This window comes from Emys orbicularis, chromosome 17, assembly GCF_028017835.1.
Source record: "Emys orbicularis isolate rEmyOrb1 chromosome 17, rEmyOrb1.hap1, whole genome shotgun sequence".
Lineage (NCBI taxonomy): Eukaryota > Metazoa > Chordata > Testudines > Emydidae > Emys > Emys orbicularis.
This window is the reverse complement of record NC_088699.1, coordinates 3,679,733-3,703,693: the sequence shown is the minus strand read 5'-3', so window position 1 is coordinate 3,703,693 and position 23,961 is coordinate 3,679,733. Positions and strand designations below refer to the sequence as shown.

General features: G+C 45.5%; 1 protein-coding gene across 1 annotated transcript in view; it reads right to left on the bottom strand.

Annotated features, from left to right (window-relative positions):
• Positions 1-23,961, bottom strand: part of SPECC1 (sperm antigen with calponin homology and coiled-coil domains 1) — a 120,254-nt gene that overhangs the window by 37,514 nt on the left and 58,779 nt on the right. The window contains exons 4-9 of the mRNA XM_065418134.1: positions 23,223-23,430; positions 22,483-22,556; positions 20,930-21,108; positions 7,806-7,951; positions 6,907-7,007; positions 2,242-2,323 (exon numbers count right to left, since the gene is read on the bottom strand). Of these exons, the coding sequence (XP_065274206.1) occupies positions 2,242-2,323; positions 6,907-7,007; positions 7,806-7,951; positions 20,930-21,108; positions 22,483-22,556; positions 23,223-23,430 (790 nt within the window). The remainder of the gene's footprint in view (positions 1-2,241; positions 2,324-6,906; positions 7,008-7,805; positions 7,952-20,929; positions 21,109-22,482; positions 22,557-23,222; positions 23,431-23,961) is intronic.

Sequence of the window (23,961 nt, the reverse complement as noted above, 5' to 3'; positions counted from 1 at the left end):
TTTGGTCAGGTTCCCATCATGAATTCCATGTGTTCTTTCCCTCTACCCCTCCAGCTCCTGCTGTAGTCTCATGACAGCTCAGCTCCGCTCAGTTCTCATTTGATGCCACTGGCTTGGAGATGGCTAAGAGAGTACGTCATCTGTCCTGCAGGGTACCAGCAGTCACCTTCCCCCAGTGCTTTCTGGCTTTGCAGGAGGGAAGCAATGGCTTATGGGTGCTTTGGGAGTGGTCAGCTGTCAACTGCCCTACTCAAGAAATTTCAGCTCAAATGGACATTTTAAAGGAGAAACAACCAGTTTATAAAATACAGTGGCTAGCTATGGAAGGGGAATGCATTTATTTTCAAGGACTGGTGTTTAGTTTCAGTATAACTGGTTGAGGTGAAAGTGAACTTCTGTCATGATGAGCAGCAGGTAAACCCCCAGGCAAGACATTTTCTAGAAATTGAAACACAGTCGGTGTAACTTTAAGGAAAAAACTATTCCTTCCATTGGTATCGTATCTTCTGCCCTCTAGTCGTCTGCATGGCAGGAGAAACCAGCAGGAGGAACAGAGCTCTGAAGTTAACTTGTGCTGCCATATTCCTTGTAACCTGGCTTGTTGTTCAGCTACAGTATTTGTACATCTTTGAATTGTGAATTTGGAATCTTAACTGGCTATTTGAAGAGTCTCACAATGAAGACAGGGCTCTAGTTTCTCTCTGTGGGTATGTCTACACAGCAACTAACCAGCTGTGGCTGGCCTGTGGCAACCGACTCAGGCTTGTGGGGCTGTTTCATCGCTGGGCAGCTAAGATCCCCCTAAACTGGGTGGCCGTGCGGCCGCACAGCAGCCTATTATACACCATACAGGCGCTCAGGGCTGCAGTGGGGAGAGATTCCTCTCCCCCAGCCCCGGCCCCAACCCAGCCCCGCCGCGGCCCCTGGCCTGGACTTGCCACAGCTGGGGAGAGGTGCCCCTCCCCTGGCCCCAACCCAGCCCTGGCCAGACCTGCTGCGGCCATGGGAGAGGCACCTATCCTGCTGCCCCAGCCCTGGAGCTGCTGCGGGAAGAGGTAGCTGGGGAGAGTTCTCTCCCCCCGTCACAGTCTGCACCCCAAACCCCTTGTCCCCGGCCTCAACCCAGAGCCCACACCCTCAGCCGGAGCTCTCACCCCACCCCAGCCCTCTGCCCCAGTCCTGAGCCCCCTCCCCCATCCCCGCCACATGAATTTTGTTGTGTGCATCATTGTGGAGGTGATGTGTGACACATCACCTCCACATTGGTGCACATAAAATTAATTCCGCACCCGAGTGGGAAAAATTAGATGGAACACTGCTGTGCAGACTTCTGGGCTCAGGCTAGAGCCAGAGCTGTTGGACCCTGCGACGTGGCAGGGCTCCAGAGCTCAGACTCCAAGTCCACACAGCAATGAAACAGCCCTGCAGCCCGAGCCCCATGAGCCCGAGTGGACACACTCCTAGAGCTAACTGAGTACTAGTGCAGAAAATCAGCTCTACCAGTGAAAGGGCAGAAATCAGGTTTCCACTCCTCAAAGGACATGGTCATAATGGTCCCTTCTGACCTTAAAATCTATTAATCTATGGCTATTGCTATAGATACTGCTGCAACACCGCCAATCAGGAGTAGACAATCAAGACAAGGGGCTCTAATGGAGGAATCAAAAGTAAATACTGGTGGAAAAGAATATTAAGTGACAGGAGAACAAAAACAAGAGCACGAAACAACAACAATTGCATCTCCTGAGAACTGTGGAAATTGATTCTGTTTAAAGAGCAATCACATCTGGGCTCTAAATAGCTGCATCTGGATCTGAAACCATTTAATGTGTTTCATCTGAAACATATTTTTAAACAAACCAACCAACCAACCTCCAAAGGGCATGCTCTGGACTTCTCCCAAATCCGTACATGCGTCACAAAATGCAATTATCTCCAGTTTCACTGGCTGGATTATGAAGGTGCCAGGGATGTTTTGGGGGTGAAGAGGGCAGGTTTGTGTTGGCATGACATACCATTTCCCCCCAGGCTATAATCCACATGGGAGTGAAACAGCCAAGTGAACTTGATAAGATCTCTCAGATGTTCAGGCATTTTGAAGATCTTGTCTATTTCATTTTGTTGCACATATGAAGTGGAAGAATGGCCCAGTGGTGTGGGGAAGGACAGAGAAGAGCTCTGTTGATGGAGGGGAAGCAAAAAGGAGCCTCTTATATTCTTTGTGCTTTTACTGTGATTTACCTGCAAGGGGGAGGTCTGGAAGGTCTGTGTGTTTGTCGACTCCTTTGCTGAGCAGCTTTGCATTACTGTAAGCAGTATGCCTCTGTGAAACAAGCAAACAGACAAATCCATCAGGAAATGTTACCCTTAGATAAATGGCCAATCAGGGAGAGGAAGAGGCCTCATTCATTCACGTGGGAGAATGAGAGGTATTCTGTTCTATTCAGCAGCTTATACCATGCTCCTCACTGTAGTACCTGAGCACCTTCCAGCAGTGGATTAAGCAACGTGACTAACATCTGTCATGAGTTCTTTGTTCTCTCATCCTCCCCCCAGGAGGAGAAACATGAGCTGTGGAGTGTCTTGTTTTGGCAGGGTGTGTCTTATTTTGTATTTAATATAAATATACCTGTTGCTATGTGTTTATGTTAGAGAAGGCAAGGTCAAAGAAATGTGCCTTGCACTTGGAGTACAAAGGGGTAAGGTCTGGGATGGCCCTTGGTTCCTGTGGGAGTTCATTCCACAATCTCACACTGCCCTGGGAGAAAGGTCTGTCTCCTGGACGATGAGCAGTCTGGAGGATCCCTACTTCTACCCCCTGAGCTTGCTGGGTGGCCCTTCAATCATTTGGACATTAAAAATTAAAGTAGAGGATCCAGGGAAATTACTTTTCAGTTAGTGATATATTTGGCTCCCAAACACTTGCAGCCTCTGTGGGTGTGGCTAGCACTTTGGAGCCCAAAGAAGCGAGCCAGGGTCGACAGATTCAGGCCAGCAGGGCTCGCAGTAGGGCTCTAAATATAGCTGCAGAGACAGTGGTTTGAAGTTGCAGCCCTCCCTCTCCCTAGGCTTCAGAACCCGAGCTGCAACTTCAAGCCACTGACCCTACAGCTATTTCTAGAGCACTACTGCGAGCCCTGTTAGCCTGAATCTGTCGACCCTGGCTGGGAGCTTGCTCACACGGGCTCCAAAATACTGTGTCGACAGACCCTTTTTCCCCCCAAAGATTTTCCTTTTGGTAAGCAAGTGTCAGAGATCATTTGGTGCTGCAGACCCAAAGTGACAGCATCTGCTGCTCCCAGCCCCTCCTCCTTCACCTCCAACTTGATGAACCAGACACAAAAGGGCTTTTTCACTTGCAGGCCTGCTGCCAGCTTTCAGCACTGCCCACTCAGCCTGGCATCGATAGAAGCTGCCAGGACATCTGTTTAATCCCACTCTTAATTTCCTTCACTGGGAATTGAGGGTGCTCAGCATCTTTCAGCAATGGGCCTTTAGAACTGCCTGCTTTCAGGGTTGAGTTCTAGGAGCACTTAGGCATTTGCCATCCTGCGTCTTAGCTGCCCTTAATCATAATAAGAGGAAAACTTTAATAGACTTTAGAATCCGAAGGAATAGTCAAATCCTGAAGTCCTTACTCAGTCTTTTAACAGACACTGCAGGTGCTCAGCACCTCTCAGCTCTGGCATGGACAGTTTAGTTCTGACCTTTTCTCACAGATCAAAGACACTGTCACACTCTGAAAACGTCACTCTTGTCCTGGAAGTAGCCAAGATATGAATTGAGATTCAGGGAATTAAAGGGTTGTTGCAGTTCAGAGTCCAGTGAAACTGAGAAACAAAAGACATCTAAAAGACAGCTCAATAAAAGGAGGGCTCTAACTCACCAGATGACCCAACTAGTATCTATCTGATACACATCTCTCCAGTATGTGTAAATAAGTCAGATCCCTCAGTGGAATCATTGGGAGTTCTCAGAGCTTCTCCATGATGAGTTTAGATTCTCACATCCTTGCTGCTCTTTCTTCTTAGCCCACGCAGATACAAAATACAGGTTCAATAACATCTGTAGTCAAACCTCATGCTTTCTGGTGCCAGAAAATCAGTACAGGGGTCAGGAAGAAATTCCCATTTTTCTTCCACATGCACAACATTATATAATTGGCCAGGCACATAATGGGGAGGGGGTTTCACCTTTCTCCGAAGCATCAGGCCTAGGTCTCCTGCTAGAGGTTGGATATTGAAACAGATGGACCTATTTGATGTGGCAGAGCTTACATTCCTGAGTTTCTAGATACATGAATTTCAAGCTAAGACCAACAGAAAGAGAGAGACAGAGACCAACGGATAGACAGAGAGAGGGAGGGGGATAGGGATTACTTGTATAATTTAGCCCCTTTTTTGTTATTGGGTCATGATTTCCAGTAAACATATCCCCTGCTGGGTCAACCTAGAAGACCATCTCAGTTTCTTTCTGTTTTTTTATATAATCACCAGCAGGGCCAGATGACAGAAAACAAGCTCCAATTTCCTGAGAAATGACTGCAGGCAGAAAGGAGAGAAGAGGATCTTTGTCACCAGAGAAACCGTCTTTTATAACAATTAGTCAAAGCACTCCAGTTTGTGAGACATAGGCCTTGATTTCTTTGTGGCTATGTTTGCAGGAGACCTGCCAGTATTCAAGCCTGGTGCCTGAGCTAATTTAACCTTGCATAGTCTGTGTAGACAACAAACAACAAACACCACAGTCATGGTCCTATAGGGTATGGAAAATAATCTACTCTGTATGGGAAGGCAAGAGAGTAGTGTGACGTTATTGACATAAACTGTGACCGTATAGAATAGATCATTGCTGCAACCACTGTTATATATTTGCAGCAATTATTGTACAAAGGTTGTCGTGTGAGGTGTCTATAAAGAGGTTATGATTTGCTGGTGATGATGCTGCTGCTATCTGTATGTGTGTATCATTTTTGTAGTTGAAGTTATGAATATTGGCTATGTACTTGTATCTCAATGTGTTTTGATTCTATGTAGCCTCAGTGAAGCATTTGGGCAGCTTCTTGAGAAGGGACTATTCTCAGGAAGTGCCCAATCAAGACACACTTAACTGACAATGAACTTTGGCAGATGCCAATCCACATCTAAGCTTTCCTGGGAATGTTCAAACTAACATGTAAACAATGGTGTCCGCCTGCAAATAACTGAGTCATGCATGGACATGTGACTTGCCCATGTGACTCCAAACTCCATCTTGCTGTGATTTTCCACAGTCAGAACAAAGGGGTGTCTTTCCACAGGGAGAAAATATAAAAGGCCATGGAAACGCCTCCATTTTGTCTTCAATACTGCTTCTGACCACTGGAGGAACCTTGCTACAAACTGAAGCTCTGAACAAAGGCCCGAATGACCCATCCCAGCTGTGGATGTATTCCAGAGACTTGATTTGAACCTGCAGTTTATTCCGTCACTGCTACAAGCCTGAACCAAGAACTTGACCAGTACTGTATGTAATTGATTCCATTTAACCAACTTTAGCTCTCATATATATTTCTTTCCTTTTATTAATAAACCTTTAGATTCTAAAAGATTGGCAACAGCGTGATTTGTGCGTAAGATCTGATTTATATATTGACCTGGGTCTGGGGCTTGGTCCTTTGGGATCGGGAGAACCTTTTTTCTTTTACTGGGGTACTGGTTTTCATAACCATTCGTTCCCATAACAAGTGGCACTGGTGGTGATACTGGGAAACTGGAGTGTCTAAGGGAATTGCTTGTATGACTTATGGTTAGCCAGTGGGGTAAAACCAAAGTCCTCTCTGGCTGGCTGGTTTGCCGTGCCTTAAAAGTGGAAAAACCCCAGCCTTGGGCTATAACTGCCCTGCTCTAAGCAATTTGTCTTGAATTGATACTCTCAGAAGTGTCCTGCCAGAGGCAGCATCATTTCAAGTAAGTACACAATACCAGGCCTTATCCAATTCTCAAGGGCACATTCTATCTCTTCTTGGGCTGGGCAAAGCTGATGGACTTCAATTGGTTGGTAAAAGTGGGGCTAACTGGCTTGAGGTGGATAATTATTTTATACTTGTTCTGCATTCACACCTCAGTAAAGAGCCAGTTCTTAAAGCCGTCTCTACAAGTGCCCATTAGAGGTCTCTAAATGCTTTACATGCTCGCAGGAGAGCTTTCAGGACTATTTCTGTGCCTAGAACAATGACTGGCCAAACAGGTCCAAAAAGGCAAATGATGCGAGTGGACAGATAGCATATAGCGATAGAGGCTAGTGATAATATGGTATGCATGCTACCACCATAATCAGTGAAATGCCACTGTGTCTGCTTTCCCATCATTCCCAGAGGCAGTATTTCTGGTAATGTCACATCACAGCACTGAAAGTTACCAACAGAATGTTAATTGGCTGATGCAGTGACATCAGAAGCACCACATTCCAGAAGAGTTACATTCTGGGAGAAAAATCAAAACATAGCAACCATCATCAGCCCTGAATAGCTACAGGCTGATTTGGTATCTTGGGGCATACTTCCTCAGGAACATTTACCATTTTTCTTCTCACTACCCTTCCCTAACACACATGCTAAATACCTGGTTGAGTTTGAGGTTCATCTTAACTCACTCTAAATGATCAAAACGTAACTTTCCTGGTCAATGCTGATTAAAGTTCTGAAGTGGATTCCAAAGAGTTCACACCCGCCCCGTGGGACCTTCATCCAGGAGATAAAACGGGAGCTCACTTTGATCCCTGTACCCTGTTAGAACTCCAGCATTTGATCTTCCACAGAAAATAAACACATGCATTTCCCCTTTCCCTGGCTACAGCCATGTCATGGTGCAGGAAACCCTGCAACTACCCAGCCCAATCCTGAATAGAGGAAAGATCTTCTGGTACCTGCATGGGGGAGACAGCGGCTGCTGGGGCTGTCCTCACTGGAATTCCACTCAGAGGGCTCCTGGGGACCTTGTGAACCGTGATACTCTGCCCAGTGCTCCCTGCAAGAAGGGAAGGAAACATTTATATTTCAGACCAGTCTGAAAAAAAGAGGTCACGATGTTCTTTTCCCCCTCCTCTCCCACCACTCATGTCTGAACAAGGACCTGATGGCATTCAATCCATTTCTATGTACTTTAGCATCAGTTGGAGAAAACCTTAGAAGAGGTGATTGGGGGAGGGGAGCATGATAGAGGTCTACAAAATCATGAATGGTGTGGAAAGAGTGAATAGGGAAGTGTTATTTATTGCTTCACATAAACACGAGAACCAAGTCACCCAATTAAATTAATAGGCAACTGGTTTAAAACAAATGTAAGAAAGGACTACTTCACACAATGCACAGTCAACCAGGGGATGTTGTGAAGGCCAAAAGTGTAACTGGGTTCAAAAAAGAATTAGATAAATTCATGGACGATGGTCCGTCAATGGCTATTAGACAAGATAGTGAAGGACGCTACCGCACGTGCCAGGTGTCCTTAAAACTCCAACTGCCAGAAACTGGGACTGGACAACAGGGGATGAATCACTCAAAATTATCCTGTTCTCTTCATTCCCTCTGAAGCAGCTGGCACTGGTCACTGTTTGAAGACAGGATACTGAGCTAGATGGACCATTGGTCTGACCCCGTCTGGCAGTTCTTATGTTCTGTAGCACTGCTAAAACCAATATCCACTGGGATGCAAGATGGAGGCAGCAGATGTAAGAAGAATTAGTGTTTGCCAGCTGAAGCTTAACTATTTGAAATTTTAATTAAAAAAGAAAAAACTATCCTATCCCAGAGTGCAGGGCTGGAGTACCTGAGCATCCCAAGTCAAATGACTTGATGAGTGACTTGACAGTAGCTGCAGACTCTGAGGGAGTGGGTGATGCCCTGCTGACACAGACTCCTTGCCAGCGGTTGGTGGTATCTGCTTCTACAGAATTCACCTCCTCAGTTGTCAGCCTGAACAGTAGAAACCAGAACAAAGTCAGAGGCAACAGGAAGCACAAGAAAATATTCACTCTACAGAAAGGAACTTCCTAAGGCACAAGTACCTTCTCCTGTAAGGCCTCATCATGTACTCTCCCATTATAATAATGCTTAGGCTCTTTTCTTCTTCAAAGCGCCCAGCAATAAGCCTCACAAACCCCCTGGGAGGTCAAGAAATATCATCCCCATTCACAGGTAAGGAATTCAAGGTACAGAGAAGTTAAAAGCAACAGAGGGTCCTGTGGCACCTTTAAGACTAACAGAAGTATTGGGAGCATAAGCTTTCGTGGGTAAGAACCTCACTTCTTGCATCTGAAGAAGTGAGGTTCTTACCCACGAAAGCTTATGCTCCCAATACTTCTGTTAGTCTTAAAGGTGCCACAGGACCCTTTGTTGCTTTTTACAGATTCAGACTAACACGGCTACCCCTCTGATACCAGAGAAGTTAAGTGACTTGCCCTGGGTCACAGTGAGTCGATGACAAAGTTGGAATTTCCTGACATTCAGTCCTGTGTTGAAAGCTCTATACTCATGACTACCTTTCTTGAGTCCTCATATCCTCATCTATAGATACTAATTTTGGGTCCTTCCCATATGGAAAGAATATCAGGCTGTTGTAGCCTAGCAACTGCCTAGCAACCTCCACCTCTGGTGGGCTTCAGAGGCCTTAAAGACCCAGGACTGAACTCCCCCCCCCCCCCCCCAATTCTGAAAAACCTCCAACAAATATGTCCTTTTCTGTCTTGTACACCCCCACGATCCTAACGTACATCCAAATATACCATCTCCCGAAATGTTGCCGATTAATTAGTCCTCTTTCAAACTAGCAACATAATGGAGTGGCTGATATGGAACTCGATTAATAAAGAATTAAAGGAGGATACTATAATTAATGGCAATCAACATGCCTTTATGGGAAATAGATGTCTTTTTTTATGAGATTATAAGTTTGGTTCATAAAGGTAATAGTGTTGATGTAATAATACACATACTTCTGTAAGGCATGTGACTTGGTACCACACAATATTTTAATTAAGAAACCAGAATGATACAAAATCACCAGTAAATGTACTAAAACCTGGCTGATACATTTCAAAAATGTAATTGTAAATTGGGAATCATCCTCAAGCAGGTACGTTTCTAGAGAGGTCTCCCGTAGGGATCAGTGCTTGGCCCTATACTATTCGACACTTTTATGAATGACCTCACAGAAAATAAAATCATGACTGACAAAGCTTGCAGTGACACAAAGACAGAGGGAATGGTCAGTAATGAAGAGGACAGGTCAGAGATATAGAGCAATCTGGATCATTTGGTAAGTGGGTACTTACAGGATAGGGGACTCTATCCTGGGAAGCAGAGACTCTGAAAAAGACTTGGCGATAATGGTCGATAATCAGCTGAACATTAGCTACCAGTGCAATGCTGTGGCTAAAAGGGCAAATGTGATCCGTGAAAATATAAACAAGGGAATATTAAAGTAGGAGTGAAGAGGTTATTTTACCTCTATGTTTGGCACTGGTGTGACAGCTACTGGAAAATTGTGTTCCATTCTAGTGTCCACAATTCAAAAGGATGTTAATAAATTGGAGAAGGTTCAGAGAAGAGCCAAGAGAATGATTAAAGTGCCTTATAGTGAGACACTCAAGGAACTCAATCTACTTAGCTTATCAAAGAGAAGGTTACAGGTTGATTTGTTCATCGACATGGGGAACAGAAATACGACAATAGAAGGCTCTTCAGTCTAGCAGAGAAAGGTATAATAAGATCCAATGGTTGGAAGTTAAAGCTAGACAGACTAGAAATGCACAATTTTTCCTTTTTTTTTTTTAAACAGTGGGGGTAATTGACTATTGGAACAACCCATCAATGGCTGTGGTAGAGTCTCAATCACTGGACATTTTAAACCAAGATTGGATGTTTTTCTAAAAGATACGCTCTAGTTCAACCACAGCTATTGGACTTGAAACAGAAATTAATCCAAGGAAGTCCTATGGCTTGTGTTACGCAGGAAGCCAAACTAGATGATAAAAATAGCCTCTTCTGGTTTTATAATCTATTCATCTAACTGGGGGTTGCCCAGGAGCGGACTATACATTCTTGGCAGCCCTACCCCCCAGGCCAGCTTTGACCTCAGACAACTAACTTATGTTTCAGAAAAGCTGGCTGAGGCCAGTTATTTACAAACAGAGTCTATTGCATTGTTTTCATGATTTATTAGCTGTTGAAGCTAAGCGGACTGATCTGCAGGTCCCAGGGCACCACTGCTTCCCCCAGGAAGAAGTGGGCTGGGAATAGAGAGCTATGCAAACAAGAAAAGAACTATGAATTCAGCACAAGAATGGAGCCAGAACTCCCTGGAGAAAGTGCCTACAGGGCTGCACAATTCCTGCTGGGCTAAAAATAGGGGTCAATCTTTTTATTTTATTTTCCTTTTTGAATCAGTTGTTTCTACAAAATGCAAGGGGGTTAGGGGGGTGTCAATGAATGACAGCAAAAAGAGTGATTCATGCTTCTATTTCTGGCCATGCTCAAGGAGGTGCTGTCTGTAAGCAGACACTGGCTACTTCTTTGCTAATTCATTCAGGCTCCCTGTGAGCCAGGAGAAGCCTGCGGAGGCAGATGGCTTGAGAAAAGCCATTTCATTCCATTCTCCAGCTAATCCAAGGAGTAGGAAAGGAAAAGCTGGATGAGATTCACTTAGCTCTGAGGGATCCAGTGTTTTGATGATTAGTCCTAAATCCTCTCCCACCCCCAGACCCCTCGCGGCTTCATTAAACACAAACAACAAGTCAACAGGCAGCAGCATCTGGACTTCATTTGTAAGAAAACACAAAGGCTAAAAGGAGTCCTGCAGCTAATGAAACATGGGGGAAAGCATGGACTTCCGCCGCAGGATGCCTCGTAGGAATGGGTCAACCAACCATTTCAATGCATTTCTCTGTAAGGAAGTAATAAACGAGACCATTATGCAGTCTGCATGATCTCCAAGGTAGAAAGAGAATGTGAGGTTTGCGGCTTAATGTTAGAGTTAGGAAAGCCAGTATGTACACACAGCTCTGGGCAAGTTAATAAAGCTTGAGGGTAAAGCCAAGCCAAGGGTATGGCTCAGTGAGCCAAAGCCCCATCTGAGCTATGGGAGCTCGCTGTAGATTCTACCCAGGGGAAAAAGGAAACATATGAAGTGATAAACACATGTTAAGGGGTGAGGGCCATCAATAGGAGAGCCCTATTGGCTTGCCTAAGCCTTATCTCATGGATCAGGATGCAAGTCAGAGCAGGGCTGAAGTCCTCATCCCCTGAGTTGAGCTAGTGAATCTTCTGGTTGCATAAACATTTCCAGAATGAGATTAAATATGAAATACATTATCCCATGGCTCATATCCCAGGAAGTCTGCTGAGACATCACACCTCAATACATTATCATTTCAACTGGATAGATATCTAAGCTGCCACCTGGTCTGATTTTGCTTGAACACTTTGTGATCTTAGCCTCTAAACATGCCCTGAAATAAGTTTCTAGGATGACTAAATATCACCATGCCGCGATGGTGAGGTCTCCCCAGCTGGAAATCTCACCATGGTGCTTGGGAACGGCTTTCTCTAACCCACGTCACACAGGCCATCCTGGTTTGACTTGCTCACTGCTTTTCAGTTTTGAAGACAAAAATTAATAAAATGGGGGTTGGGGGGGGAGAGAAAGAGACGGGCTCCTATAATTTCTTGTTCAGTATGGAGAGGTCAGCTCCTCCTTCTGATTGGCTCATGATGTCAGCCTCAATCACTCACTTGTTACATTTCCAAAAAAGCACCTTTGTGCTTTCTCCCACACTCCCCTCCTGCTTGGAAAGAGCTCTGTATAAACACCCACAAAGACACTTCATTGCCCTTCTTCAGATCCCTCTTCAAAACTCCTCTTTCCAGGGATGTCTACAATTATTAGGCTGTTGGTGTGCAGAGACCATTGCCTATCATGCTGACCATGTCTCATTGTTTCCTTGTACCCCCCCCCCCCCCCATCTGCCTGTGTCCATCTTGTCTTACACTTCGACTGTAGCATGTTTGGGGCAGGGATTGTCTTTTTGTTCAGTGCCTGTGCAGGGCCTAGCACAATGGGGTCCTGAGCCATGTCTGGGGCTGCTCGGCAATATAGTAATATAAATAATAATACTCCAAACCCTTGTTGGCAAACAGAAGTCACAGACTTTTCAAGCCTTTAAGTTTAAGGAGGTAGAAGTGCAACTCACAAGAGCAAATGAATTCAGAAAGATGGCATGAGAACATGACCCAGCATGATTAATGCCAAGCCATAGCTTAAGAGCCAAACAACAACTCCCAGTGCGCAAAATTCATTTACAAAAGACTTGTTGGACAGTCCGAGCCATATTAACTAAGCCCTTGCACAGAGAGGAGGGAATTTGAACAAAATGCAACCTACCGCTATTGCTTTGCTTGAAAACCTGGGATGAAATGTTCTACAGTTACCACCACTGGAGTGCGGCAGCTCCAGAAGGAAGCAGGAACTATTCAGCTGTGGGGGAGTTCGAACGTGAGCGGTTTTACAGCACTTCACTTGATTCCCCAGGAGGGTGAGATACTTGAAGCATTAGAGGAAAGCTCACTGGCAACAGCTGGTCACCGTGTTTGTTCTTCAGGTCTGGATTACATGAATAATAGCGAGTCAGAAAGGTGCCAACACGCTAGCCTTGCTGTGGCTAGCATGTTGACTATGGGATTAGGCAGGCTAGATATGTTTGGGGAAAGCCGCAGCAATAATGTGGGACTGTGTTGTTTGTACATTTCTGAACTCCGAGGTTCCTTCTTTTTAAAGCAGACTGAGCAGCTCTGTTGGGGGTAACTATTCTGCTGCCTGAGAGATCTCAGGGTTTCCTTTGCTGCAGTTCCTGGCATTGTGGTTACAAAGTGACTTGTGACTCTTCCTCAGTTGCAAGGGAGACAAAGAAGAAGCACACACAGCTGCTGATACGCAGAACAGAAAAGAGACCAGGAGCAGGCAGCAGACACTTCTGGACAATTACACATTTATTTTGCACTTCATGTATTTTTTTAAACATATAAAAAAAACACTGAACAATTGCCAGCACAGATAATAAAGAGAGGCAACACAAGTGCACGTACACCTATGTAACATGGCAGAGTGGCATGGGCCATGCCAAAGTCACGAGAGCTCTTAGCATTCATAGAATCTGCTGCCCAGAGGCCATGGCCCTGCTAGGTCTTCTCAACCAAGGAAGGAATGGAGACCATAGAGCCAAAATGTGAACCTCCAGTCCCACAAGGGAGTGATCTCTGATTGTCTTCTCAGTTTCTCCTTGGTATCCAGGAAAGCTTTCCCAGTGTCCTTCCTGACAACTGAAGACACTAAGCAAATTCTCCTGACCATATACTTCACCTGAGTTTAAGAGGATGGGAACGACTTTCCTTTAGGAGAACATCCGTTGCTTTTCCTTCTGATCCCTCTGCTTGCAGTCCAGGACAAGCAGCTATTTTTTTCCCCATGGATGTGGCTGCACCTGATCTGACAGAATAGAAATCTACAGGAGGATATGCTGCAGCCAGCGTCTTTCAAACTTCTCTGACACGAGTCAGTTGCTGCCACCTAGTGGTGAGGCCATTGTCAATGCTGCATCAAAAACCTCAAACACCCAGGCAGTTTATACTGAATAAGCAGCAACCTAATTTTCATATGTAATCTACACTTGGCTCTCACACCCACATGCAAAACCCAGAATCATTAGAAAATATATATGCATATAAAGTTATATATAGTACATAATGTGTGTGCATAACATGTTACATCTTAGGGCATGTCTTCACTGGCAACGTTAAAGCACTGCCATTGCAGTGCTTTCACGTGGCTTGTGTAGTCACGGCATGGCGCTGGGAGAGAGCGTGCTAAAAAACCCACCTCCACGAGGGGAATAGCGTCCAGCGCTGGTGCGCTGTCTACACTGGCACTTTACCGCGCTGAAACTTGCTGCACTCAGGGGGGTGTTTTTTCACACCCCGAGCGAGAAAGTTGCAGTACGGTAAAATGCCAGTGTAGACAAGCCCTTACACACCCACACACAAAATGATAAAAACACTGTATCACCCGTGGGCAAACACTTTTCACAAAGTAATCACTCCATATCTGACCTCTAAGTTCTCATCCTTAAAGGAAACCTGAACAACACCTTCAAAAGATGAGCCTGGGAGCTTAAATTCATATCTTTGCTAGACACTAAAAACCACAGACTGAATAAAGACACTGGATGTATGGCTTAGTACAACCCACCTATCCTCCTTTTTTGTTCTTTGACAGCAGAGGTGTTAACTGGCTACTTCACTTTGAATGGTCTTTTAAAACATGTGTTAACACCTTACCCTAAACAATCTGTTCCACCTCCTCTTTAACTGCAGCACTCTGAGGTCAGGTCTACACTCAAAAGTTAAGTCAATCCAGCTATGGTCACTCGGGTGTGAAAAATCCACCCCCGAGTGAGATAGGTAAAGTGACCTACCCACTGGTGTAGCCAACCTAGCTACTGCCTTTCCAGGAAGTGGATTAACGACACTGACAGGAGAACCCCTCCTGCCATTGTAGCATTTCAGGTGTAGACAAGCCCCAAGTACCTTTCCCAGATCTAAAGAAGAGCTGTGGGTAGCTCAAAAGCTTGTCTCTCCCATCAACAGAAGTTGGTCTAAGAAAAGCTATTACCTCACCCACTGTGTCTCTCTACACCCACACACAACTCTTTTTTTACAAAACTTTTAAATGTATGATTGCAAAAGCAGCCATCCCTCACTACAGTCAATGGATAGGTTCAGTCCCCAAATCCCTGTGATCAATCCCAAGGGTTCTGGTTTCCAAGATTCTTTTCAATTGGTTTAAATGGATTCAAAACTGTTTCCACCTCAAAGATGCATCAGAAGAGAGCAACCTGTTGAAATCAAAGGGCCAGGCTCCTTTGGGTCAAGCTACTGCTCATGGGGAAAGGTGTATCTGAATTGCATTCACACTTTGTAGTGCTCTGGACTTTTTGAGGGCAGTAATCATCTAGCTCTTCGGACTGAGGTGCTTTTTCCAATTGAAACTTCCCTTTTCAGGCTGAAGGCATTGTCTGAGGTGTCACTGTCATGGCAAGATCAGGCCTGGCTTTGCATCCCTCCAGGACTGTGCTAGCTGGCAGAGATTGGGCACCTGTGGAGACAGAGACAAACATGGGGGAGGAGTTATATAAAACAATACAACAGTTCAAAAATGAAGTTGTCCCTGTTTTACCCAAACCAGCCCACTGCCACTAAACAAAGGAGCAGCCAGAACACTGATTATGCTTTTGGGACCAAACTTACATCTACCTCCTTAGCAGAGACTGATTTGCCATATGGCAGTCAAGAGGCTGCTCCTCCACCAGGTATACTCTATGGCATTTCCCCTCATGCAGTCTCCTTCAATGCACAGATGCTGGCGTAGACAGGACAATAAAATGCAGTCACCAGATTCCCCAGGAAAGAGCTCCTTTGGGGCGGGACAGGATAAATGGTGCAGAAAACTGAGGAGGAGGTAATGTCTGCTATGCACTGACACACATACACTCACTGCTCACTTGGGATACTGCTGACTTGGGGCATTGATAAAAGTTAGGGCTTGTCTACACTGGCAAGTTTCTGCGCAGTAAAGCAGCTTTTTGCGCTCAAACTGCAGCTGTGTCCACACTGCCAAGCCACTTTGTGCGCAGAAACTTCTCAGTTGCAGCGCTGTAAAAAAAACCGCCTTGACAAGAGTCTAACGGGTATTTGTGCAAAGGCTCCAGCGCTCTACTGCCAGTGTAGACACTTGATTGCTTTCTGTGCTGTAATTGGCCTCCGGAGCTGTCCCATAATGCCTCTAGTGACCGCTCTGCTCATTGTTTTGAACTCTGCTGCCCTGGAGACAGGCGCCCCTCCCCTTTCAAAGCACCATTTCTGACAGCCCTTGCGTGCTGTGCTGATCTGCTCTGGGACACAAAGCAAACCATTAACGTGGAATGCTCTTGCTGTCGAACACAGGGGCAGGTGTCTGTGTATGTGTGAGAGAGAGAGATTGCTGTGCAGAGAGCCCAGGGAGGGAGGCAGGGGCTGATGTTGGGGTTTCCCTCTCCCCCTGCCTCAGGACTGGTTGCTTCCTGCCACTGTCTGAACTTACAAGACAGCATGAGGACACACTGTCCCCAAAAACACACTGTCTCTCCCCCCCTCCACACACACACACACACACACACACACAATTAATTCCTGTCACACACTCTTCTCCCCCCCCTCCCCCTCCCCCCCGGTCCCCTTTCAGTTGAAAAGCAGCTGGCAATGTAGTAGGATGCCCCTGGAACAATGGGATTGGGAAATGCATCATGTGATGCTGTGCCGGCCTCTTGAGGCATTGCAAACCCTTCCCAAAGCACCCTATGGCCAGTTGCACAGTGGGATAGCTACCACAATGCACTGCTGTCTTTGCTGTGGCAAGAGCTGCTAATGTGGTTGCGCTCCAGGTCACAAGGAGCACAGTGTGGACATGCAACAGCGTTTTAATAAAAGTGATATAACTTGTGGCGCAGAAACCTGCCAGTGTAGACATACCCTTAGAAGAGACACAGAGTCAACTGAATTAACTTCTACTTATATCCCCTGGGATGCATACCCAATAGGGAGAAGGGTCAGTCTGGCTCACAGCTCTTGCTTTCTATTGATCAGTGCTTTAGCTGTGAAATTCTGGAAATGAGTGGGAAGTCACTGCTTAATCTTGGAATCACATAAAGATAAATACGGCACAGGGACATGATTAGCTAACGATACTGCAAAAAAATACACCCCCTGGCTGAAGGAATGAAACATTTAGAGCCAGGGAACATATTTTAAAGAGTGTGTGTGTGAGAATTTCCCTGGCTTTCCCCTTTACTAATCAATGTGCGCTGTTGAGTCAAGTTGTGTATGGGACCTTGCCCAGGCACTGCCATGTTTCTGTTCCAGTCAGGGCTTCTGTTTCTGGACAGGGCTATGCTTAAAACGCTGCAGCTGCGCCACTTTAGTGCTTCAGTGAAGCTGCTACTATGAGGACAGGAGAGCTTCTCCTGCCGGCGCAGATAATCCACCTCCTTGAGACGCGGTAGCTATGTCGACGGGAGAAGCCCTCCCACTGACATAACCCCCAGTGGAGACACTGGTTCTCCACTTGGGAGGTCCTCCCTTCTCTTCATGTGTCATTATAGAATGCCTGCATCTGTAACTTTCACTCCATGCATCTGAAGAAGTGAGTTTTTTTACCCACGAAAGCTTATGCCCAAATAAATCTGATAGTCTTTAAGGTGCCACCGGACTCCTTGTTCTTTTTGCGGATACAGACTAACACGGCTACCCCCTGATACTTGAACCAATGGAGACAGCGCTATGTTGGCATAGCTGCGTCGCTCAGGGGTGTGGATTTTTCACGCCCCTTAAGGGACGCAGTTATACTAATGTCAGTTTATAGGGTGGACCTGGCCTCAGGTTTCTTACACCAAAAAGATTGGGATATAATCTCATTTTGGCCCCAAAACCCTTGGAGAGCAGCTGAGTATACTAAACAGCTCAACCCGGCCCCAGCCAAAATTCCCCCTTCTCTCATTTTAAGTGAGAGCAGAGTGATCTGAGCAAACCTCTGTAAGACAGAACAGCTGCAAAACACAGGCACAAAGGAGCAGCACATCAGCACATACACACTGACATTAGGTTTAATACACAGATTACAAGCTTAATTCCAGGAGATCGTGCATTTAACACTGCCATGCTGTGGCACTTGAGACATGGCTACAGGAGGAAGGGTAGAAGCAAATTAGTGGGAGAGATTAGGATCCTCATTTTCACCTTCCTTTCAGTCACTTGGTTAGATCTCTTTTGTTCTAGAAAGCGGCTTTTAATTGTGGGAATAACTGCTCGGTCTTCAGCATAGCCCTCTTGGACCAAAGGTTTCTCTCATGGGATTGGTTTGAGGCATACGGTATTATCCTCCCATTGTGCATGCAGCAGGACACGTGGGCTGGCAGGGTAACTTCACCAACGTGAAGAGGAGAATGAGGTCTCACCCCTACACTGCTGCTAGCCACAGCATTAACAGACCAGGCCTGGAATGTCAGTGTGTATGGAGGTCAATCGGGCCACACTAAACTAAGGTACTTCCTACAGCCACTTGCTTCCTTTGGGAGTGTACTAGATTCAATCTAGCAGGTCTTTTCCATTGCGGACATCTCTGACTATAAAGCAGCTAACAGAAGTTAGACCTTCACTAACTGACGTTCTGAGTGGATGAGAGAGAGTTGTGCAACAGTGTATTGTAAAACTTGTGTTTTTTATGCCTGAGCAAGACTATTAATCTGTGTGTAGAATGTCAGAAAAGGCTCCAATCCCAACCTATGACTTGTATGTTTCAGTTGGTATTTTCTTAGGACAAGTACTAAGATTTATTTCAGGCCAGGGTATTAAGTGAACTTCTCCCTTCCACACCCCATTTCTTTGCCTTAGTATTGTCCAGCCCCTCCCCCTCCCAACATTCTTAATCACAGAATTAGACAGTTACTCTGTGTTAAAGATGCCCTTGAGAGGCTCTTACCTTCATTCAGATGGACTCTGATGACCCCATCAGGGCATTTTCTGCAAGTTCTTTGGCTGTTCCTGAACCAAAAATGACTTTGTCTGATTAGAAAAACGTAAAGGTGAAACCAAACTTAGCTGGAGTCAGGAACTCAGGCAGCCACAGGCAAATACTAAAACGACCAGGATCTCTTAGGAGGTTTGGTTTACGATGTGGGTTCCAACGAGCCCCCAGAGACGGCTGAGCTATTGTCAAAAAACCTTTGAGCAGCAAACTCTTTGGAAGGTGCATTTCTCCAATGGAGCTTAAAATCAGATAGGAAACTTTCACGGGGGATCGTCTGACATTCTGCTTAATGCACAGCTGCTCAGTATTGGTAAACGTGAGGGATATTTTATAGATCTCATTTACGTGTCACATGCTCCAGACTGGTCCTGCTAGTGCCTAGCATGTGTTACAAGTCACTGCATGGAATAGAATTCAGTGTTGGTTCTGGCCAGTGGCCCTTGGGGACTTTGACTGGAGCAATATTGAGTTCACCCCAGGAATTTCAGGTAGAAGAGGATGTGTTGCTGGGCATGAACAGTGGCCCAAGGAATGTGAGGGTAATTTGGATGTAACACCAGTTCGCAGCAGTAGCCCCACAGACTTCAGGGACTGGTTTAATAAAGAGTCAGTACAAGTTTTAAAATTTCACTGCCAGCTGTTTTAGGGTCCAATTTAGAATGGCTTCTCTGGCTCCTACATGCCATTCTGTGTTGCAGTTCTGGCTACAATGACCTATGCTGGGACATTGAGTGATCCCCATTCAAATCTATTACACTAAGAGGGTAACAGATGCAGAAACTTTCACTAGTGAGGATATGAATCTCAGCTTGGCACCTGCCTTTTGAAGAGAATTTATGTTGTCCACTGCAGAATGTATTTCAGGTTCCATGTCCAAAGTAGTACAACAAGGAAGCTAGACAGACAGACAGGCGAACAGAGACAACCATATATATATAGCAATTCTGTGCTATGCTTCTTATTTATATATATATATTATATATATATAAAAAGCATAGCACAGAATTGACTTCTTAATTAAAAACATGTAATTGGGGAATTGGCTTAGACTCAAATTTCTTTTCCTGCCTTGGCTGGACGCTCCTATCATGCCCACAGCAGGCATGGTAGCCTGTCTGACTCTCTCCTCCTAGAAATGTTTGCATGTATGAATTACAGGGATCTGGTTTTAACGGGAGCATACTTGACTGAGGCTCTGATCCACCTCACCCTGAGAGCTATAACAATGCAGCCACATTCCAAATCCTTGGGAGATAACAGCCTACTTCTGAAACCAACAAGCCTTCTCCTGCCGTACCTTTACATTCAAAGTTACTTTTCTTTAGATGGGAACTGAAAGACTCTGTACCTCCAATGACCTCCCTTGACTCTCATGGTTACAACAGGACTAAGGTCTAAAGTCGGCCAGGGAGGAAAGCTGGTGGAATTTTTCAAACAGTTTATTCATCAAGAAATGTAGTTTCAGTTGATCCGAAACTATTTGCAAATACAACAAGAATTCACCAAATAGTTTTGGTCAAAATGTTAATTTTTGGGCCTTAAACACCATTCCAAAACCAGCCGGAGGAGGAGGAGGAGGAAGTGGTGGGGCAGATCAGACTCAGATCATTCCACTATGCTCAAAACTGGGGGGCAGGAGAGGGGATCCCCATCAAGGGCTTGCTGCCCAGGGTGAGGATTTCCCAATATTCTCATCAACCATTCAGTCAGCATGTACTGGACTTGCGGAACGCAAAGGTCCAGCAAGTCCCTATACAACGCAAAGGTCCAGCAAGTCCCTATACAACAGTGCAACCCAGGTTTTCATCTCAAAATAGGCAGCTAATTTTCAGCTTGTCCCATGAGATATGTTCAGCCATCCTAGCGTCACTGCAAAACAGCAAGGGGCTTAACCCAACTGTGCAGTCAGTTATGGAGGCAATAATACATTGCACAACAGAGTCCAAAGGACAAAGCTGCAGGATAAATATTGGTGACCACTCTTATTTAATCATACTCCTCTGTGTATAAAGATCGTCATCCACACAAACAGCTGAAAACCTTAGGGCATCTAGTCATTAGGTAACCCTTACAAAGCCTAAACTCATGGCCCAGTTGGGGGAACTGGAGAGCACCTAAGACAGACAAAACCAGAGACAACTTAAAAGAAGACAAAACCTGCCAGAGGGATTAAAAACAGACAACATACACATCTGGGTCAATGCAAAGTTAGAGGCAAAGCAGCGTCTGCATGCACATTAGCTGCCATAGAGACAAGGACCCGGCCCTTGTGAGCGACTGACCTGCTGCTGCCCTGCAGTTCCTCCAGCTCCTTCTGCATCTTGGCACTTTTCTCCTCTTCCTCCTGGAGCTTCCTCTTCACCACCCGCAGCTCCTGCTGAGCCTCACACTTGATATCGTTGGCCACCACCACTGCAGTCTGTAGGTCAGCTTGAAAACGCCTCCACTCCTCTGCATCTTCCTAGAAAGGGCAAGTACAAATATGGGCTGAGCACTGTGGGGAATGTCCCTACTAGAAATGGGTACATCACACATTGCAAATCTCTTTCTCAGTGATCACTGATCACTTTTGTGGCGTGTCAGAGTTTCATGATGATGCTAAGATCGCAACAGATGTGTGCCATTTGGTAATGACAGGATTGCCAAAAAAAGAACTGACACTAATTTGTGTTACCTTTTCCATCTGAAAAAGTAAGCAGAGTACTTATTACCATTATCCACTTCTCTAACAATCTTAGGGTTGCGATAGCACTGGAGAGCACATATTGCTGTGGAAAGAGGAGCTCCTTCCTGCTTCATGTCCCATCATCAGCTATACAGCACTGGCCATCCCAAAGCAGGGGAAGTTCATGGAGAAAGAAGCACAAGTGTCCTGGAGACCTGGACTAAATCACTGCAAATTACAGGAGACTCGTCCTATTCCTCAGCTCCCTCATTGACTGCCACACCTGCTTCCCCTTCTTTGGGGAGAAAGGAATTGAATAAAGCAGAAAGGATGTGCTCTGATATTCAGGTATCAGGTGGAGTTGGCAGTTCCAGCATTTTTGGTTTGTGCATATATTTACTCTGGAAATCACAGCTGGAGCCGAAGGGCCATATCTTGACATAAATGTCCTAGTGATGTCAGTAGGACATCTGCATGTGGACTGATGGCCTGGGATGGTTTTTTATATGGAACACAGACACTTGGACAGAAACACGTCTTCTTTAGGTCAGTAACAGAACTTTAGCAAGCTTGTTCTATCAGCAGCAGCAAATGGGCTTTGCCTGTTGTGATGGTCAGTAGCACAGTTATTTAAAAACTTTTCTCTGTATATTAGTTAGTTAATATTTGTACATAGCTTTGAAATGTAATGTGCTACCTAGGGTGCCAAGGATTATTACTTGCTTGTAGGATATGTGTTTCTTAGATGCTAATGTAATAGGCAGATCTTCTGGGCCTGTTAAATGTTGCTTCACGTGGACGTAGAGGCCTGCATCAGATATAGACTTGGGTTTATTAATCCTGGTCTGGCAGAGGCTTATGGGATCTGAAAAGAGACTGATGCCTCTAAACAATAAATGTATTGCCAGGTGCTGCCCAGCCAAGCAGAGACACTGCTATCAGATCAGCCTGGATTGTACTTTCCCTCTCAGACAAAGAGAAAGTCAAACTCCGCTGAGAGTGAATGGGGGGAGTAGGGGAGGCCTTTTTTTTTTTTTTTTTTTTTTTTTAAGATATTTTGATAGCCAGGAGATGAGTCTTCTGAAATGAAATGTGGTGCCTGGCTCAAAGCCAGCATTCAGATGAAAACTCAGCTGCTGCCTTCACCATGCTGAGGAATCTGATCATCACCTTTATCTGCTTAGTCAGACCCTTCAGCTGCCTCTCCAGATTCAGCTTGTGCTCTTCTAGCTTCATCACATTACCTGCAAATAGTCAAGATGGGGAAAACTATTAGAGACGTGATGCCCAGGGTGAAGAGTGGGTGAGGGAGAGGGAAGCAGCGTCCTTGATGATACCCATGGTAAAAGCCATTACTGAACCAAACTCTTCTCTAGGAGACAGTGGATTTAACAGTCAGAAACAGCCTTACATTGAATAACCATGTTCTGGGCTTTGTCCCAGATATGGAAGCTTACAGGACTGTATACACATTACATATTCATTGGGGTTCCCAACTCTAGATAAAAAGTTTAGAAAGTGAAATGTGCAACTCATGCCAGCAGGTGGCACTTTTCCATTCCCATAACACCACCGCCGCCACCTAGCTCTTATATAGCCCATATCACCAGATATTGAACTATTTTACAAAGACAGACAATAAACCCAGTTTAAAAGCCAACATCTGGATATGGGCAATATTCCATTCAGCTGAAGGATAGAGAGTTTGGAGATTTTCATTACTATTATTTCTACAGTGCCACGCGTACGTGTAGTGCTTTACACACAATAAACACACAAGTCCCTGCCCTGTGCAGACTGCAGTCTACATTGATGAGACTGATCAAAGTGGGAATTTCTCTAGACACCCTCCCTTCCCTGCACGCCTGCAGGCTGTGCCTCAGCCTTGGCTCTGGGCCTGCTCCACCTACTCTCCAGGTCACTGATGAGCTGGTTGTTGTGCAGTTTGATAGCACGTTGCTGCTCCACCTGGTCCTCCAGCTCAAAGATGGTCTCCTTCAGGTTTTTGATCTCAGACTCATTCTCAGAAGTCTTCTCCTGCAGCTTCAGGCTGGTTCTGCTCAGCTGTTCAGCCTGTCGGTCATACAGCTCCTTCAGCTGACCACATTCCTTCTCCACCTGGAAGGAAGGAAAGAAAGCTGGAAGTCTGCCCTTGCTTCTTAACTGAGCTCACAGACAATAAGACAGACCCATTGAACGTTCTAGGCACTGCACAACTCAGGAGTTCCAACACACCTGACAGTGAGCTCAAGGAACTGTGCATGAGCTGTGCTTTGTCAACACTCTTTTCACAGCAGAAAGGTAATAGTAGGAAGGGACAGGAGAGGAAATTAAGTCTGCTAGATGGGAGAGAAATTACAATTCTAAATCAATCACTGCAGCCAAGGTATAGAGCAATGCCTCCTCTTGAAAGTTCAAAGCCCCTAGCCAGTCCATTGCTATGGCACATTAGGAGAGTGATAGAGCTAGCGTGGGGCCTAGAAGCAGACCCGTTTGTCTACATTAACCATTTCACTGCTGCCTCTTTATGGCATTTGCAGTGGATTGCCAGGATGTACGTGGTAGATCTGGCTGCTCCAGGGTAAGTGCACTTCCCAGACATACTGCGTCAGGAATTACTAAAGGTGTGAATACACTGCAGTTCAACTG